The 18,946-nt window shown below is 41.5% G+C and overlaps 1 protein-coding gene across 2 annotated transcripts in view; it reads right to left on the bottom strand.

Annotated features, from left to right (window-relative positions):
* The window catches only part of LOC118098777 (retinal-specific phospholipid-transporting ATPase ABCA4), a 32,317-nt gene that overhangs the window by 937 nt on the left and 12,434 nt on the right, over positions 1–18,946 (bottom strand). Inside the window, exons 12-50 of one of the 2 annotated variants that reach the window (XM_035142909.2) lie at positions 18,066–18,263; positions 15,512–15,717; positions 15,250–15,426; positions 14,856–15,078; positions 13,091–13,312; positions 12,765–12,969; positions 12,537–12,614; positions 12,221–12,415; positions 11,435–11,612; positions 11,186–11,317; positions 10,899–11,038; positions 10,566–10,703; positions 10,117–10,295; positions 9,477–9,579; positions 8,830–9,035; positions 8,561–8,615; positions 8,358–8,438; positions 7,757–7,932; positions 7,450–7,574; positions 7,207–7,305; positions 6,921–7,110; positions 6,683–6,777; positions 6,373–6,405; positions 6,083–6,188; positions 5,894–5,968; positions 5,600–5,769; positions 5,177–5,354; positions 4,960–5,075; positions 4,163–4,310; positions 3,941–4,064; positions 3,176–3,305; positions 2,703–2,823; positions 2,541–2,603; positions 2,343–2,449; positions 1,960–2,101; positions 1,711–1,845; positions 1,443–1,546; positions 689–781; positions 298–547 (exon numbers count right to left, since the gene is read on the bottom strand). In XM_035142909.2, coding sequence (XP_034998800.2) covers positions 298–547; positions 689–781; positions 1,443–1,546; positions 1,711–1,845; positions 1,960–2,101; positions 2,343–2,449; positions 2,541–2,603; positions 2,703–2,823; positions 3,176–3,305; positions 3,941–4,064; positions 4,163–4,310; positions 4,960–5,075; positions 5,177–5,354; positions 5,600–5,769; positions 5,894–5,968; positions 6,083–6,188; positions 6,373–6,405; positions 6,683–6,777; positions 6,921–7,110; positions 7,207–7,305; positions 7,450–7,574; positions 7,757–7,932; positions 8,358–8,438; positions 8,561–8,615; positions 8,830–9,035; positions 9,477–9,579; positions 10,117–10,295; positions 10,566–10,703; positions 10,899–11,038; positions 11,186–11,317; positions 11,435–11,612; positions 12,221–12,415; positions 12,537–12,614; positions 12,765–12,969; positions 13,091–13,312; positions 14,856–15,078; positions 15,250–15,426; positions 15,512–15,717; positions 18,066–18,263 — 5,496 coding nt within the window. The remainder of the gene's footprint in view (positions 1–297; positions 548–688; positions 782–1,442; positions 1,547–1,710; positions 1,846–1,959; positions 2,102–2,342; positions 2,450–2,540; positions 2,604–2,702; positions 2,824–3,175; positions 3,306–3,940; positions 4,065–4,162; positions 4,311–4,959; positions 5,076–5,176; positions 5,355–5,599; positions 5,770–5,893; positions 5,969–6,082; positions 6,189–6,372; positions 6,406–6,682; positions 6,778–6,920; positions 7,111–7,206; positions 7,306–7,449; positions 7,575–7,756; positions 7,933–8,357; positions 8,439–8,560; positions 8,616–8,829; positions 9,036–9,476; positions 9,580–10,116; positions 10,296–10,565; positions 10,704–10,898; positions 11,039–11,185; positions 11,318–11,434; positions 11,613–12,220; positions 12,416–12,536; positions 12,615–12,764; positions 12,970–13,090; positions 13,313–14,855; positions 15,079–15,249; positions 15,427–15,511; positions 15,718–18,065; positions 18,264–18,946) is intronic. The other variant, XM_035142910.2, reaches the window with a different exon arrangement.

The following is an 18,946-nucleotide window of genomic DNA, read 5'->3' as shown; positions in this document are numbered from 1 at the left end:
AGACAAAAAAATCAAAGACATAATGTAGAAAAAGATTCACAGCTGATGATGATTTTTTTGTTTTTATAAGAACATTATTAATGTTATTAATTGGTGCTGGTATTATTGCTGCTGCTATTATTAATACCATTATTAAAGGTATCACTATTATTTTATAGTTTTTGTAATTATAATATACTGTAACTATAATATTGAAAGGTCTCAAGATGCACTTTGTAATTGGCTCCATGCAAATAAAATAGAACTGTGTGAAATTCCCATTTCATGGTGTTTTATGTTGTGTTTTTCTCTGTGTACCTGATCGAGAGTGGTCTGTGATACTGTGTAGTCCTCTATGTTCAGCTTGTCTTTGTTGGCCAGGACCATCTGAAAGATGCGAGCCAGAGAGGAGGAGGGGATCTTGTACTGCAGCGTGTTGTAGTGTTTCTCACTCTGGATGCAGCCGGGGAACGTGCTCTCCATGAAAGCTTCAGCGGGATTCAGGTCCGGGGTGAGGCCGGGTTCCGCTGCCCTGATCTTCATGGTCACAACGTAGCCATCGCCAAATCTACGTTAAAATCGATGCCCGTTAAAGTAAAAGCAACTATCAGATATATTGATTTGATATATTGCATTCAAGTATATTTAATGTAGAAGGAAAAAATATCATATATTGATTAGCAATATATGTTGAGGTAAGAAGACTCACTTGTATTTAAGATGCTGAATGGTTCCCAAACACTTGAAAGACCCATTGACCATAATGGCCAAACGGGTACAGAGCGCCTCACATTCCTCCATGCTGCAAATATGAAATCAAATGATTATAATCAATTATCAAGATCACATCAATGTAAAAATAATCCTTTGCAAGTAAAATGTCCTGCATTGAAAATAACGCTCACATTTAAGTATAGTAGTAGTATTTGCAGCTAAATACTAAAACTACTCATTGTACATTAAAATGTGCCCTGTAACAATTTTTTTGATATAAATGTGTGACAGCATTTTACTGTCATAGCTGCTCAAGATGGAGCGAGTTTATACTTTACAGTTAGCATACAGTTAGCTAGGTTAACACAGTGATCCAGGATGACTGGATACAATATGTCTGAGAAGATGTGAGAATAATAATGAGAGAGAAAAAAGAAGAAAAAAGAAGATATGAATTTTTCTCTCCTCTTTTATCAACTGTAAGATTTGGATAGTTTTTTCTCATTGGATCTAAAATATTATAGAAAAACATTTCAAGAGTTAAAGAAATTACTATATAATTTTATATAATATATATTATGTTATTTGGTGGAACTGCTAGCAACTTGGACAAAAATAGCATGGAACTCCAATGAGACACTGTGTTTTTTAGACCTCAAAAGTTCAGAGACAATAGTTGAATCATCGCCTCTGCAATGTTTTCATGAAAAATGAAAAAGTGCACTACTTTGCACAGACACACAATTTACCTGTGTGAGGTGAGAACCACAGCTCGTTTGTCCTGAATAACGCTCATAATGGAGTTCCAGAGGAAGCGTCTGGAAAGAGGGTCCATACCTGTGGTGGGCTCATCCTGATGTCCAGTAAGAGTAACAATACATGCATTAACACAAACACCCACACACACGTCTTGTCTCCTCACATCAAAATAAAAATGCATAGTCAATGTCCAGCAACTCTGGTCCTTGTCCTAAACTTCTAACTCAAACCCATGAATATCACTTGTGTTGGCCTCACCAGCAGCACCAGAGCAGGGCAGCCGATCATGGCAATGGCTGTGGAGAGTTTCCTCCTGTTACCTCCGCTGTAAGTCCCAGCACTTTGACCTGCACACTCTGAGAGACCCAGCTTGTGGATGGCCCACTCTGCAACCTGAGCGCGAGGAGGAGAATTGCCTCAGTATGAAACATAAGTAAAGGAAGGTGAAAGTATGTGCTACTGAATATTACTATAGTAAAAATATTGTTATTTTTAATCATAACTCACCCTGCTGATCTCAGACTCTGGGACTCCACGCAGGCGGGCGTAAAGGTGCAGATGTTCTCGACCCGTCAGAAGCTCATCTATGGCGTCAAACTGTGGGCAGTATCCCATGTTCTGGTGAACGTCCAGGATGTTGGTTAAAATGCTGCCGGGACAACATAAAACAACAGTAAAACAGTTCACTCTGAGATGAATTTTTAACAAATTTATTTTGTCTTACAGTTTGTCATACACTGGATATTAAGCTAATGATCTGGATTGAGTGAATTCCTACTTTGACATAAGCTTTCATCTTAATCAAGATTTAGAGGGAAATTCTTGGCCTTAGTATTGATATTCAAGTCCACAGTGTTGCTTCTTATTCCTAATAACATTGTTTGACTAACCTGTGACCAGCAACAGAGGCTTCTCCTGAGGTAACATCAATGTCTCCTGTCAGCATCTTAAACGTGGTGGTCTTGCCTGCTCCGTTCACTCCGAGGAGACCAAAGCACTGCCAGAAAAACAAGCATGATAAAATGAATATAATGTGACCAGGAGGACTCCCTCCATGCTGTAAATCATATCGATTTCACCTCACAAACCTCTCCAGGGGAGACTCCAACACAGATTCGGTCCACTGCAGGGATGATGGTCCCTGTGTACGTCTGACAAGGCAGGAGAAACATCAGGAGAAAAAAATGATGTTTAAGTATTTTGTCAATTGTACGTGATTGATCGTATTTTGACCAAGAAAAATGTCTCACCTTAGACAGTTCTCTTGTTCGTAAAATATCATTTGTATTTCCGTTCTGGCAGACTCGCCCTCTCTCCTCAGCAACATCTACATCTTCGTCCAGAATTTGAGGCTTTGGGCAATCTGATATCCTGTTGATAGAAAACCAATCAGCAAATCAACCTTTTATATCAACAATTACTTTAATTACTTTCATTTTCTGTGTATTATTAATATATATATATATATTAATATATTATATAAAAATAGCACCCTTGTGAATCCTTGACATACTGAGAAAAAAAAGTCTGTATGTGTTTTTAAACCCTGTGTACTTGGAAAGTGATGATTGTATTCTATATATTTGGACTGTATTTTGTAATTTATTTATTTTATTTTTATACTGACATGGACCTATGTCTGAAATAAAGCTTAACTAACTAACTAACTAAAAGACCAGAACATAAAGTACAAATAGTGAAATCTTAATTCAAGCCCACTCACCAGTGATCTAGGAAGAAGCGATACTGGAAGAGAATGTTAAGGATGAAATAGACAAATCCTTCAACAGCCATGCAGAACAGGTTCTTCCCGATAAAGTTCCATTGATATGGATCAGGACTGTAGTCCTCACCTGAGGAAACATATAAACACAACACATCTGTGACCTTGTGAAAACATTTACATTTTCAAGAGCTTTCCCCTTTTTTCAAGAAGAAAGCAATCAAAAGTTTGTTTCTAACCCTAACCCTAATCTTAAGAAAGAAATAGAACAAATGCTAAAGAACATATATTTCATATTTTGTCATGTGTCAGGTGTTATGTGCCGACATAAGTAATGTTTAGACATGACCTGCGGGTAAAGTCCGGAGAAGTGGACACAGAGTTTACCCGCAGTTTGCTTTTCACAAATGCACAACAAATGGGGAGGTTCTCTGCAGAGACACATTTACAACAGTATCAAATCCTCCTCTCGCTCGCAGTGAATCCAGTGGGGGATCCCCTGCTGTGTTCTCACATCGAATTCTCCTGAATTTCTATGGACTTTATACTTGAGGGACAGGCAGAGAAAGTCTGCAGATAATCCGGAACCTCTCACTCGACATCTGCATTCACATATGCACGTCCTCCGGAGAAAATATGGAGGATCTGTGGAGTTCAGTGCATGTCCGAAAGCAGCTTTCGTGGCTGACAGTTGGTGGCTCCTATTGCTACAAGTGTTTGCTTGTTGGCCTGTGGGGGATGTGAGTCTGTGTGCTGTGTTGTTACCAAAGCGAGTGTAGATATCTGTAATGGCCTGGTTCATAGCCATGTCTATGAGACCTCGTCCCAGGCAATAATGGGGGAAGATGAGCAGCACGGTCTTCAGCAGCTGATTTAACTTGTACAGAGCCTAGAAAAAAATAAAACAATCTGACGTGAATGAATGAGGATGACATGGAAGAAAGATAGATAAATGGGCATTTAGAGACAAAAGAGGCCTGGTCTTACAGTGGTTCCCTCAAAAAGGTCCAGGATGAAGGTGATGGCGCTGCTGTTGATGCCAATGAAGAGGTTGATACATGACAGAGACACATAGGCTGTGCTCGGTACGTTAAACATGTAGGACATGGGGTACATCATGGGTGTCACAGACCAGCTGAAAGAGAGAGATCAGAGCAAGAATCAGTAAAGCACAATGAATGTCACAATCTGATGCAAGACGTTGAACATGAATATATACATAAAAATATAAGACACATGAAGTTGGGAGCTCTGAATGCTAATCAACATATTAAATCCACCTTACATAAGAGGGGGAGATTTAATTTAGAATTTAGTGTTTTGAACCTCTTCTTTATAGGCTAACAAAATACTAATTGCTACCTTGATTAAACAGCTGAGTTTACATACATACTGTAAAATTATCTACATTTATAGGATATATTCCAATGCTGATATTTTGACTGTTGTCATTAATCGGGTGGATCCAGCAAGTGTGAGCTGGAGAGTAAACTCAACCCTTAATAATGACCACTGACAGTAGGTTGCATTAAGGCATCTGACTGTCTACCTATTTGTCTTAATTCATATTTTTGTATTTGTTCAGATCCAGTGAAACCAACAGAGGTGAACTCAGTGTTCATTTATGTCCACTTGCTACAGGATACAAATGTGAAATTATTGATTATTGGCCGTTATTTGCAGTCTCACTTTAAAACTTTAAAACACTTACAATTAGTCTAAATACAGCAGCTTTATGGAAATTTTGCTTATTAAGTTTTCCATAGTTTTACCCATTTTCTTACCCATAAAGCAAAAGCAGGGCGACAAGCGGCTGGAGGTTGGTTGGTGAGGTGAAGCACTTCTTATCAAAAAAAAGGAAAACTTCCACCACCATCGCTGCACTGATGGAATAATTCACCTGGAGGAAGACCAGAGTCACAGACCTTTTCATTACATCCCACTGATACAGCTAACATAAACCATTGGTGCACATCTGTGCAGGTAAAAGGGTCACTGTACCATGTCCCAGAGGAAGTTGGCCATCCAGTAAACCAGTGGACTGACACCGCTGACAAACTGCAGGTGTTTGGCTTGGGTGACCCTTTCCTGGATGAGATAGAGGACAAAGCTGGCCGGGACAAAGGACATGGCGAAGATGACGCAGATGGCCACCACTGCATCCACTGAGGTGGTCAGGCTGCAGAGAAAAGGACAAAGAAGGACAGAGTTTCCATAGCTAGTATAACTGAAAAATCATGCTTTTCCAGAACTAACCACTGTGAGCAATGTTTATGAGAGACTGACTCGGATACAATAAAACTGTTCCTGCACACGTGTCACACCAGGGTCCTTCTCCTCAGGGGTTTTCCTGTTAAACACCAGGGGAAGTTTCAGGCCTTGAGCTGTAATTGGATGAGGACTATGTGGCTACTGGTCACTCACACTGTGATCTCAGAGAGTTGCTCTTTGGTGAGGTTCAGGGGATGGTTGATAGCGGTGATTCCATATTCGTCCAGGGTCGCTCCTTTGGCCAGGTTTGCACGGAGGATGGCGTTGTTGGCTACGTTCATGAAAGATACCATGGCGTGCCAGCCCTTATTGTTATACCACACCTGTGGAAAGACAATAGTTGATAGAATTTGACAACTGGAGATTTTAATCTTTTTCCTACTTACTTACACTACCTGTATACAGTCTATTATATTATGTCATACATTGACGTTTTGGTGGACATACCTTGACATTGTTAGGAGTCTCCATGTACCTGAGGAACGTCCCGATGTCCTTCAGTGTTTGCTTAGAGTGTTTGCCCTATGACCAACAATCCATTACAACAGAAACCACAGAAGAAGGTGGTGAACATACACAAAAACAAAAGTGCACATAAACATAAGCCACACATAATGTTGACTTTTACATCCATACCCCAGTAACATTGAGCAGTCGTCCCAGTTGCGCGGCCACATCTTGTAGGGTCTTTGGCTGCAGCTCTAAAACAGGAAGCTTCCCTCCGACTGATATACCTCCATACCTGGACACCCCAGAGAAAAGCAGCCTCAAGGTACATGTATGTGTAACTTAAAACTTAAGGTTGTAGTACATCATAATAACCACTGGAGGGAGAACTGCACCACTACATAAACACAGGTACAGGTAAGTAAGGTACTGTATATCCCTACATGGACAATTGGCCTTTTGGTACAAATTGAAATTACCTTTGTTCATTCACCCAATATTTGCTCTTCAAGCTGTAAAGAGATCAAGGACAGAGATGGAATCATAATCCTTTCTCATGTTGAAATACATTTCAATTAAAAGCATTCATTTATATGTGTATCTTTTACTAAAATGTCAAACTTTGTTAACAATTTCTAAACTGTTTATAACATGTAGGTGTCTTGTATTGAACTACACTCTAATTCATTTCAACATTGTATTGTATCGTAAACACAAAAGGTTTATGTTAAGATCTATGAAGTATCTATTAAAAGTACGTTTTTTCAACTGGTGCCCATGAACAAATACCTGGTTCTGATGAGGCTGGGGTAGGTCTTCACCAGGTAGTCAGAGATGTTCCTGCCTGTTAGGTCCAGGAGAACGTCTCCTGTTGACTGGATCCTCTAGTGCACAAAATGAGCACTCATCAGATACTCGTGGGAAGCAGGTGACCTATGATTGTATCTATCTGAATACATGGGAATGGGAAGAATCTACAGGTTAAAATATTGTGATCATGTTTAGTATCAGTGACCCAAACGCCTACCTGTGGAGGTGGCAGGCCTCCAGCTCCCTCGGGGCACACAGGCAGCATGGTGAGTTTCCTGGGTGTGCTGCACTGACAGTCTGGTGACGGGGTGAGGGAGTTCCACTCTGGACCAGCCAGCATTTCTATCAGGGCAGGGTTAACCAGGGTCATCTCCCAGTCTGTGGTGATGTTGTTACATGGGAAATCTCTGCCAGGCAGGGAAAGCGAGCCATGTCGTCAAACAAAACACACAGGGGACGGTTGACGGAAATAAAATACATCTGAAGCCGTGGAGGTTACTTACTCCAGTGGTTCATCCACCATGCAGCGAGTCCCAAAGCCAGGCTTGTCCAGCAACACCTCACCAAAGTATCTCATCTGAGCATCCATAGGTTGCTCATTACTGCAGTGGACGGAATTAAGAAAATACAAGATTAACCAAACCAGATAAATCTTACAAAAAAAATACATTTAGACTTTTTAGCTAAATTCTGTTAAAAGTATTGTACTTATTTTATTAAACCCACTGAAACTCCTTTATGCTCACCTGAAGAAGGTGTACTGTCGTCCATACATCCAGGGACTGAGCGTCAGACTTGGATATTCTCCAAAAGGTGGAACGATCAGAGTGAATGTCAATGCCAGGAAAACAAAACTGGCTGGCAGCACAATCTACCACAAATAGAGACCAGGGTTAAAAATTAGATTTAATGAAAAAAGTATTACTTCAGACAACTGAAGACAACTTTGCGGTCAAAATCAAAATTTCAGGCCGTAACTAATAAATGGAAAAACATATCAACACTTCAACCTAAAACATAAAATGCAGGTGTAATAGATTATACATAGGATACCTGGGCAAAGAAGTCTTTGAAGGAGCGGGTGGTGTGATGCAGCCTCTTTATCAGCAGAGCGAAGAACTGTTTGATGGTCAGACACAGGCCTCTGACCTGGTCCGACCCCCTGCCTGCGCTACCGTCTGAGACATCACACGGGCCCTGGCCATTGGCGTGCGAAGCTCCATCCGCCTCTGCAATACAGAGTTAGGGTCAGGTCGCACAGCCTGACTTTCACAGACAAAGTCAGCAAGTGTGAAGAGGCCAGCCAGGGAGCCAAGCATGTTCGGCGTATGCATTTTCAGCATTGCTCTACCTGCCTATGTGCATATAATTAGGCATCTGTTGCGTGTTACCAGTGCACAAGTGACAGCTCCAGACCAGAACATTTGTTTAAGATAATCCATTTAAGCTGAAGCTCTCTGCATTACACTGTTGTCAAGAATAACACTCTTGCCAAAATGTGCTGTCAGGAATTTAAAAAAAATGTTTATCCTACAAAGGAAGTTTTTATCTTTCTGAACGTGTCAACCCCCTGTAAGTTCCAGAAATCCATTGTTTTTTCACAACAGCAGCATCTGTCCCAAGCTCTAAACTCTAAGCTGCAAGCCACTGTCACCTTTTCGTGGCTCCATATCAACAGCCACTCTGTTTAATCCACAGAGACTAGTTCGACAAATCTGCTGCAATGTTTTCTTGTCTGGGGGAGTTAGAGAGTGGAATACAAAGGATGTAACTCACAGGAGGAGAACACAGGGGTTGTAGAGATACAATTACACAACAAATCAACGTGTTGTGACGCCATTATTCTTTTCTTTTTACCTTGTAAACATTTCCTGTTGGTTGCATTCCCATCAGCAGTGACCTTTAGGAAGATCTAAAAGAAAAAACGATGCTCTTCTTAACAAAGCTTGATGAAAGAGTGCGCAGTAACAGTGAAGGTGAAAGTGAGGCAGTGATGTATGACAGATTGCCTCACTCCTATTGTTTTCTTTTTAAATTGCTGCAGCAATGATAATAAATATATATATTTGTACTCTTGCAAAATGTTCATTTGTAAATGTAAATATTTTTGATTTATCTTTGTGCACCTCCTCCAATGATGTGTCTGACACGCCAAAGCTGCTGAGGCCGATGTCCCCCAGGGTTTCCTCCAGCTCCCTGAAGAGGCTGGCGTAGTCCCGGGGCTGGAAGTCGCGGTTCGGGAGCAGGTAGGTCAGCTCTTGGCCGATGGCCTCGATCAGACGAGCCTGCGGCACATGATGGTGGATCAGGGCTGTGATTCTTTCCATGTTACCTGGAGATGAGTGGAATTAGCTGATTATTCATACATTTTCATATGTTCCTACTTGACATGGCATCTGTGAAATTCGTTAACTCTTTGCTGCATCTTATTATTATATTTGTTGGTGTTGCAACATCTCAAGGTTCTTCTTGTAATGTCTTTCTTGCCTTGCCTTCAAGGCCTTATTGTTTTACGCCCTAAAAGCCCGAGGTGTTTGGCTTTTAATAAAAACATAGAGGGCACACATGTGACAGAATACAGTGTGTAGTGGGTGTTGCTAGGTGTGTGAAGTTTAACAGCAGGTACAGAAAGTGGACTGACTACAATCCAATGCAAATGCACTAGTCATTAACTAGTCTCATTGTTTCACTTCCTTTGCAAATGAATAGACTTTGAAGAAAGGGTGACGAAGAACTTGGCATGATACACTGATATTTGAGGCGTTGATCTTACCGTCCATCTGTCTGCCTGCAGCCTGCGTCTCCTCTGTGTTCATTTTGAACTTAGAGCATTTGGAGCATTTACAGTAGCAATCCTCTGTGCAGTCGCAGCTAACCTGGGGGAGAACAGGTGACTTTTTTAGTATCATCATATCTCATTCATCATTTTAATATCTCCTTATCACAAGGACTCATTTACAAACAAACTACATTGTTAAAACCATAGTATTAATCTGATGTTAAATGTCTTTAATTCAATAATTAGATGTTATTTCCTCTGCCATGTGGATACACCCACTTCAGTAGGGATACATATGAGTTAATTGTTTTCTGTGCTAATTTACTTATTATTCTTAACAAGGGTTTAAGGCCAGAATTTGCACATACTGGTAAATGTGAGTGTGAATGGTTTGTCTCTACATATTAGCCCTGTGAAAGACTGGTGACCTGACCATTGTGTACCGAACTTCTCCCAATGTAAACTGGGATTGGCTTCAGCCCCCCCTTGACCCTCAAAGGATAAGTGGTCTTGATAATGATTAGGTGGCTTTCCAAGTACTTTGTTTTAAATTCCTTCCTAGACCTACCTACATTTTAATATAACTTTCACATTTCTTGTCATTTTAACCCAAATACACACCAACATTGCTCACCTTTAGAGCGTCATGTTTCATTCGCCGTACAAGAGTGAGGTAGAAACCGGCGCCGAAGCAGTTCTTGAGGAAGATTGGGGAACCGCAACAGAAGAGGCGACCCTGTGAGATGATGGCCACCCGGTCACTCAGCAGGTCGGCCTCGTCCATGTGGTGGGTGGACATTATCACTGTGCGTCCTGTGAATCAGGAGACAGAGCGGCACAATGAAGAAGTGAGGAAGAGAGAGACGTTACATAAAGAAAGATGTTTGATGATTCTGTAATGTAAATACCAAAGAAATCCGACCAAAAAATAAAATAAAAACAGGGATCAATATATGTTGTAAATGCAGGGCAGTGTCTAGTTATTGTTTTTATTTGCAGATGACAGCTATTTTTGCAACATGGTAAAACCTCTGCAGTACCATGACATGAGGACCTCCACTAGACCGCAGGTGTCTTTGTTACCTGCACGGTATTTCAGCAGCAAATCCCAAATGGAGCGTCTGGAGTAGGGGTCCACCCCTGAAGTGGGCTCATCCAGGATCACCACTTTGGCCCCACCGACAAACGCCAGGGCAACTGACAGCTTCCTCTGCATGCCTCCTGAATCAGAACATGATACAGTACTGATGGTGTGTGTGTGTGTGTGTGTGTGTGTGTGTGTGTGTGTGTGTGTGTGTGTGTGTGTGTGTGTGTGTGTGTGTGTGTGTGTGTGTGTGTGTGTGTGTGTGTGTGTGTGTGTGTGTGTGGAAACAGTTTAAACAATACATTCATGTGTACACCTGCATCTAGACAGACCTGAGAGGTTCTGGGTCAGTTCGTCTCTCTTGTGAGGGAGACCCAGATCCTGCAGCATGTTCTCCACCTCCTCCTCTGCTTCCGCTATTGGACGGCCTTTCAACAGTGAGTAGAACAGGATGTGCTCTGCTACTGTCATACTGACAGACAACAAGAGAACAAGGTGGAAGCAATGACCGTGTTACCGGTGTAAAACAACACATGACAATTGATGTGCAGCGTTGAGGCTTTTGGCTTTTTTTGCCTCATTATACATGTTTTGATGAAACATGAGGCAAGTTACTTACTGTTGAAAAAGGATGTTGTGTTGGGGACACATTCCCAGAGACAGGCGAATGGTATCCATGTCTGTGCGGATGTCCTTGCCATAGATGGTGGCCGTCCCAGAGGTGGGAGGGAACATGCCAGTCAAAATAGACCTGGGAAAGAGAGGGAGACACAAAGGGAGACAGGCAGAGAGAAGGAGAGAGACATTATAGACAATTTTCTAAACATGGTCAACATTTAGTGTTTAGTACAGCGTCTGTGTGACATACATGGTGGTGGTCTTCCCAGCACCATTGTGGCCCAGAAAGGCAGTAATCTGGCTCTCGTAAAAACTGATGCTGAGGCCATCCACTGCCGGTCTGGAGCTACTGCCAAACACCTTGACCAGGTTGTCGATGCAAACCCCCTTCACCAGGCCGGCCGGCTCTGCCTCAAAGAACAGCTGGCCTGCACACACCAAAGAAAAAAGCATACACTGCATCTTACTACTTTATCTGGACTGGGAGTGAACACCGCTTCTGGAGAAAAGCATATTTAAATACATCACAGCAGACATACTGTACCGGTCAAGCAAACAAATGAATCAAACTTTATTTATATAGCACCTTTCAAACTAATCAATTGCAGTTTAAAGTGCTTTAAAAGTAATTGACAAAATATATATGCATATATCTCACAAGTGTTAGGGTCAGCAGAGGCTCAGGGATGAAAAAGTTTTATCATCTCAAACAAATAATCAATAGTGACACTATCAACATCTCATATTTCTTCATACTATTCTTTTCAGAATATAACAAAGGTGTCATTTTATGTCCTGAACATTTTTGCAAGAGCAGGACAGATATGAGGTCGAGGTATTGGAATGCAAAGAAAGCAGCTTCCATCACTTATTAACTAAGCAAACTGAGAAGCTAGTGCTTTGTGTATTCACATATGCCAGCAAGTGCAAATACACACAAGGGCATTGAGTTCCCACACAACGAAAATGGCAAAGTAGGAACAAGTTCCCAGACACAAAAGTTACAAAGATTTTTCAAATATAAAAGCTATTCTACCCTCTTTTTCTTGGTTCTCCTCGCCCTCAGACTGGTTCTCCTTCCCAGGCCTCTCCCGCTGGTGTTCACATGAGTTGGCCTCCTCCTTTGGTTTCTCCTGTTCCTGGCTTTCCTCCTCTTTTTTCTGCTGCTCTTCTTGCTTCTTGCTCACTAGGTTATCAAAGCCTTTTTTATCCAACTCAAGCTTGTCGTTGCCTTTGAGAAAAATGGAAACAAATTAAAATGGACATGCAGTCTGGGAGCTCTGTATTTTACACATGTATTACACATTGATTTCATGATGAACCTGAGGGTAAACAGTGAGTGATGCACTAACTTGAAGCTGGAGCCACAGTGTTGAGCCAGTAACATGGCAGGAAGGGGAAGTAAAATGGACGGCCAATTCCATACTGTCCTGTGAAGGAAAGAAGAAAAGATTTAATCCCTGAGCTACTTTAAACATGTAAATAACTCATGCATCTTGTATCCCAGAAATTATCTTTAATAATTACAAATATCAGCAAAAGTTGTAACCAAACCCTTCATCTGTCTCTAATACACTGACCGGGGAAGACATTGTCCAGGTACCAGGCCAGTACAGCGTACAGGACAGTGTCCAGGCCCATCATGCAGATGGAGGTGAGGAAGGAGAACTCGTCCCCCTCCAGAGGACTGGTCTGGATGTTGTCCCACTGCAGACCCAGACCCTGTTCTTCGTACCGTGACAGGTACTCCGTCCCAAAGCCAAACGCCACTTGGGACAGCAGACTCTGAGGAAGGGGGCATGATAGGGTTTGAGACTGATACGGTAATAATGGACTACACTCACTTTGATTATTCAATATAATATCTAGTTTTTATGCCTTTTACTCTCTTATATTTCACACCCACCACCAGGATCTTCATGTCTTTGGTGATGCGGTCTTGCCAGGTGAAGAAGAAGATGTGCGGCAGGTAAAGGGCGAAGTAAACGATGCCGCAGCAGGCCGCTGCCAGGTTGGCATGGTTGAAGAATACGCTGAGGAGGAAGCACTGCATGATGGTCGCAATAGTGAAGGTGAGCAGAAAGAGGAAGAGGAGGATGGGATTGGTGTAATTCAGCACCCTCCCTCCCTGTAGGACAGAGAGAAACAGACAAAGTGATGTTTTAATTACAGGAGAAAACCAAACAGAAGTCAACTTCATAAATGATTTTGTATATCACTTAATAACGGAAAGTTGATTGGTTTTGGGCAAGTTGTTGATACAGCAGCTAAGCTTGTTAACACAGATTTTCCCTTTGAAACAGTTCCTTAAGTCCTAAAACTAAGAAATTGCATGTTGATCTACACTATATGCAAATTTTATATATATATGGTATTTGATCAAATTTATTAAACGCATTTTGCACCAAACTAATTCCGATAAACCATATTGAACAGAATTTAAAAATATTGTTTCTTAACCCCATTCACGTCACACTCATATACGTGACATAAAGCTCTGGATTATAATGATGTTAACCTGACATGTCGCCAGACCCCTGATGTACCCTCATCCATACGTTTTGGTCATGACTGCCTTAGATACGTATTGGATAAGAATCTCAAACTGAATTTCAGATTGTGTTAGGACTCAATTTGAACCAACAGTAATCACAGGATTGTTTAGAACTGAGTTTTTTACCTTATTTAGCCAGATCTCAGATTTTACTGAGATGATAATCACCTGTGCCTTCCACAGCAACAGCTTTAATTGAATGTCTGAGCTGTCAGTGTCTGGAATGTTGGTAATTTATTTTTCGCCATTGTATAAAATCTGTAATTTCTTTTAATCATTATTTGGTGACAAATGTGTAATTTCTTTTTTTTAGTATTTAGATTTAAATCTGATTTCTATTGCACTGTTCAAATTAATTTGTACTGAACATCATAGCTTGGTAAGTAACCTTTTAGACACTTACATGCTGCCTAAAATGTTATGAACAAATTTGGGGTACAAATTATTTAAAAATAGTTCCAAGTAAATTCACTCACTGTAAATAAGGATAAAAAATGAGTGTCATGAAATACACACCTCTTCAGGGTAATCATCTGTAATCCATGGGGTAATATCATTGCTTTACACAAATACACCACTAGAGGTCAGAGCAGCCCACTTTACCATAATGAGAGGAATTTGTGACTTTAACAAGGTAGAAGTGTTCTAAGTTGACAAGCTCAGTCCTGCAAGGTCACCGACAGACATCCCATGGTGTCATGGTATTCACAGTTCTTTCATTAATGATTCATAGGGTAAGTATGAAGTCAGTGAGTCACCATCATTAATCATGCCATTCAAGGGAAAAGATAGATTTGCAGGAAAACTGGTTGATTTCTTGATGTTTATAGCCAGACTATCGACTGTATACTGTAGTTCACATGAACAGAGACACGCAGAATAAATGATTAAGGGGCCTTAGCATTGCAGGTGGATTAAGTTTATAATTTGAAAATGGCAACTAAATTCCATTACAGCGGAAAAAAAATGTATTAAGTTATTTTGAAATGTGATGGAAAATTGGGGAGCAACATCTACACACATTATGGGAGCTGATATACATATACAATACATTATAAGTACACTTTCCTAAATGTAATATTTCAATATGAGATAGAGAGAAGAATTTTTTCCTCACCATGATGATGGCAGTAAGGAGAGCAGTGCTGGTGCCCATCATGATGAAGCTGTCAATAAACCAGGTGGACCAGATGACGCCATTGGTGACCCCCGTGGCCTTCAGGGTCTCCTTCAGTCGGAGTTCCTTCTCGAGAACGATACTCTTGACTATCATGGACACCGAGTAGACCCAGGCCAGTACCATGAAGATGGGGAAGCAGCGGTTAAGAGTCAGCATGAAGCTGGATGGATGAGGGGGAGAGGAGATAAAACGCATGAGAATAACATAGCAACCAGAATGCATGTAATGACAACCATCAGCTTCATTACCATAAAATGCTGTGGTTATGAATTCTGCTATGGGTGTTAAATGTGCTCGAACTGTGTGACCAGTGATCAAGTATTCCACTCACAGGTCATCCACATAACATGGGTAGGGCATCTGCTGAAGGTAAACACCCAGCGGCCACTCCTTCCCCGTCTGAGTCTTGATGATCCCATGCTCTATTATGTCCTGGAGGTAAGCGAAGCCGCCCCACACATAGCGGAGGTCATCCATAGGATCAGCTCTGGGGCCAGGGTCCCAATACCTGAGCACATACACATTCATGTTTAGTGTCAAAGTCTATCATCATTGTGCTAAACCCATTATTTCCACTTGACTTTGATTCTAACCTGTCTTTGACCTTGTTGGTGCGCTCCACTGCATCGATATCCATACGGATCTTGAACTGGACATGAGGCGGGACACTGGTGGTCCAAGGGTACATATTTAGAAAGACGAGGCCTGCCCAGAACTTTCTGTCCTCCAGCAGGTCCAAGGCCCGATGGGTGATGCTGTCCTCATCACGCAGAGCCACAAACTTATCCAGGATCACACACTGGGTGAGGGAGAGGGAACAAGACAGAGACTGGTGTGTTAAATGAACTGATCTCAGACCAGGGTCAATCCTGGGAGTCAGGGGAGGCTCAGAAAAAACAGCATTTTGCATGTAGTAAGTGGTGGGGTTAAAATAAAACTGTATATAGTACAGCAAAGAATTTTGATTTCTACCCAAATTTCTATAATTGGTGAGTCAAATCCAATGGCACTTAATGCAACAAGAATGAGTCCCCAGCCATGCTAGTGGGAATGTGAGGCTGCAGAACAGAGCTCAAATGCAAAGAGTGATAACACTAACATGCTTAAATATAGCTGATAAAGTTTTTACTGTATTCACCATCTCAGTTTAGCTTGTACCATATTGTACCATACAAGTGGGTAACCTGACCTGATGCTGGTGCTAGATGTACAACTCACATTAGGATTCATCCCCTGAGAACCAGGAACGTCTGTTAAAATGTAGGTGTTGAAATAATTCACCAGATTATAGTGAAACTTCTGAGAGCTATGCTGCTGGCGTGGCTAAAACCGTATTAACTAAAATCTTATTTTATTCTTAGGTCAGTATAAAAAGGGTGTCAAATCCCTATGGGCCACACTCTACTTGCACATTTCCAGTGAAATTTGATCAGTGGTTGTTTATCTCCTGTAAAGCATGTCTGGTCCAGCCATTCACTGTAGGCTAATGCAAATAGGGAGGGCTTTGATCCAAGAGGAAGCAGTCCAAAAACAACAATTTAACACTGAGATCCCACGCACAGATACCCACCCAAACACAAAGCACACACACAACTTGCCGTGCAAACAGAGACATGCATTCAAAATACTGCATTTTACAGACATGGTATAGTCTAAACAAACACAACAAATGATTCAAATCTTAAAGGCCGTCCTGTAATTTACCCAAAGCATTCACTTCTGCCCCACTGTGCATGCATGCCACCAACATGCAGCCAACCAGCCGTCAAGCCCACGGTCATTGTTGTTGCTCTATAAAGGATGGTGGATGGAGTGGCAGCTGTATCTAATCGGCCTCAATCGTTCCCACTCTCCCTGTCACACTCAAGTGCTGTAAGCTTCAACGTGGACAAAAACAAAGAGCACCAACCATCCACCCAGCCATGCCCCCAGGTGCCCCCCGTGTCACCCCCCAGAGCGATAGGCCTCTCATTCAGATTAGCCCCTGCAGTGAAACGGGTGATTTTAACTTGTTGTTTCAAATGAACTGGCCCACTTTAAATGTGGAGGGTCTTCAGGGGAGAAGGTATGTGATGTGTTTTTTTTAACCCTCCACTCCATCAGCAGTAAACAAAAGCGACTCGACAGCTAGTGTGTTTCTGTGGCTCTCGCCCACCTGGGTGGATTTCCATGTCTCTGGACAGGGAGACAAATTGCAGAGCGCAAAGCTGACATCAAGAGTGCTATTGCGCACACAGTGGTATCGAAATCAACAAGTGACAATACCTGTGCCTAACTGGATTATTTCGTGAATAGACCTGCCTTAGAGCTTGACATTTTAGGTAGAGTAAAATGCGCAAAAGCAGTCCACATTCTTTCTGTCCAACAGGGGATAAGATAAGAAAAGAAGAAATAATTATCCTGACACCTTATTTTCACCTGGATATTTAGAGCCCTCTTTGACAAGTCAGCAAAATTTGGTACGCTGGTACAGACACTCAGCCATTACACTACCATCACAAGGCAGGTTGGGTCCAAGAATTCTTGCTGTTGACACTAAACTCTAAACCAACCATCAGCAGCCTCGACGGGAATCCAGACTCATCAGACCAGGCAGCGTATTTCCAGTCTTTAACTGTCCAGCACTGGTGAGTCTGTGTCCACTGCAACTTCATATCTCTGTTCTTGTCTGTAGAACTTGGCGTGGAACCTGGCATGTTCTTCTACCGCTACAGACCATCCACTCAGATGCTTTTCCCATTGCCACAGTTGTAAAGAGTGGTTATCTGAGCTACTGAATATTTGTGTCATCACCAACCTGCTGCACACTGGCTCCAATCTACGTAAAAAATTGTGAGATTCCAGGAGATCTGCAGTGTCTGAAATACTCAAACCAGCTCATCTGACACCAACAATCCTGTCACAGTCAAAGCCACCTATTTTTTATCATTCTGATGTTGAACTTTAACTGAAGCTGCTGACCTGTATTTGCAGGATTTTATGTATTGCACTGCTGCCACACATTACTGGCTGAATAATCTGGTTAATAGACATTACTAATAATGTACATGAATTCCAGCCTGTATTTGAGAAGCACAAACATGATTTGCACAAAATGTTCTGTCCTGCACACACAAAGTCTCAGTGTTTCTAGTAATTTCCACTCACATCCCCATATTGGTTGAGCATCCGAATGACACGGTCAGTGAGATTGAAGATGTGTCTCCAGTCAAAATCAGGCATGTCCTCTGGGCGGTCCTCTGGTGGGCCGTTGTACAGGAAGTTGAGTATGTGCTTGGAGGAGAAGGGCGCCTCCTCAAGACTTCTGTCAATGAAATCCATTACTGATGGATTACAGATGGAGTCCTGAAACAAAAGGAAGCAGGAGAATCACCTTTATCAAGGAAAAGTTCCATGTTGATGAGACACCTGTAAGATCACAGTAACTTTTCATACACAGTAATCTAAGTAGTAAAAAAAAAGACAGAAAGCAATAGTGAATAATTTAATTTAAAAAGTAATCAAAGTGATGATAATGTTACTAGGTTTGTTTAGGGATGAGTGGTCATCCAAGTATTGATTTGTCCTATATTTATTTATTTATTATATCAGATAGAAAAAATTGAAAGGGCTGATAGCAAAGCTTAATTAAAGGTAAAGGAGAGTGTTACAAACAGGGTGATAAATAGAAAAAAAAAAAGGTGGCATATTTTGCAAAGATAAGGAAAACTTGACAAAAATGATCGGTGAGTAAAATATCAGGAGAGTTGTTAAACATTGGATGTCAACTGAATGGCAACATGGAGGTAGAGCCTGATCATATATGCTGTATTTGGCACAGTAAGGCTGGTATGTAGGTGTCATTTTAAACCACAACTTAAGTTAAAGTGATTTAAATGCTGTGATTTTGCATAAAATCTTGTGTTTTTTTTCACAAACTATTCCAATATTGAACAGAAAGTTTCTACAATTCAGGCAAAAGGATTGATAAACTGTCCCTGTCCCCTCTGGAGTACTGTTTAATTCTTCGATGACACTACGAAGATTGT

This window comes from Hippoglossus stenolepis, chromosome 19 (genome assembly GCF_022539355.2).
Source record: "Hippoglossus stenolepis isolate QCI-W04-F060 chromosome 19, HSTE1.2, whole genome shotgun sequence".
NCBI classification, from domain to species: domain Eukaryota; kingdom Metazoa; phylum Chordata; class Actinopteri; order Pleuronectiformes; family Pleuronectidae; genus Hippoglossus; species Hippoglossus stenolepis.
The sequence above is the reverse complement of the archived record's forward strand: the minus strand, read 5'-3'. Positions and strand labels throughout refer to the sequence as shown.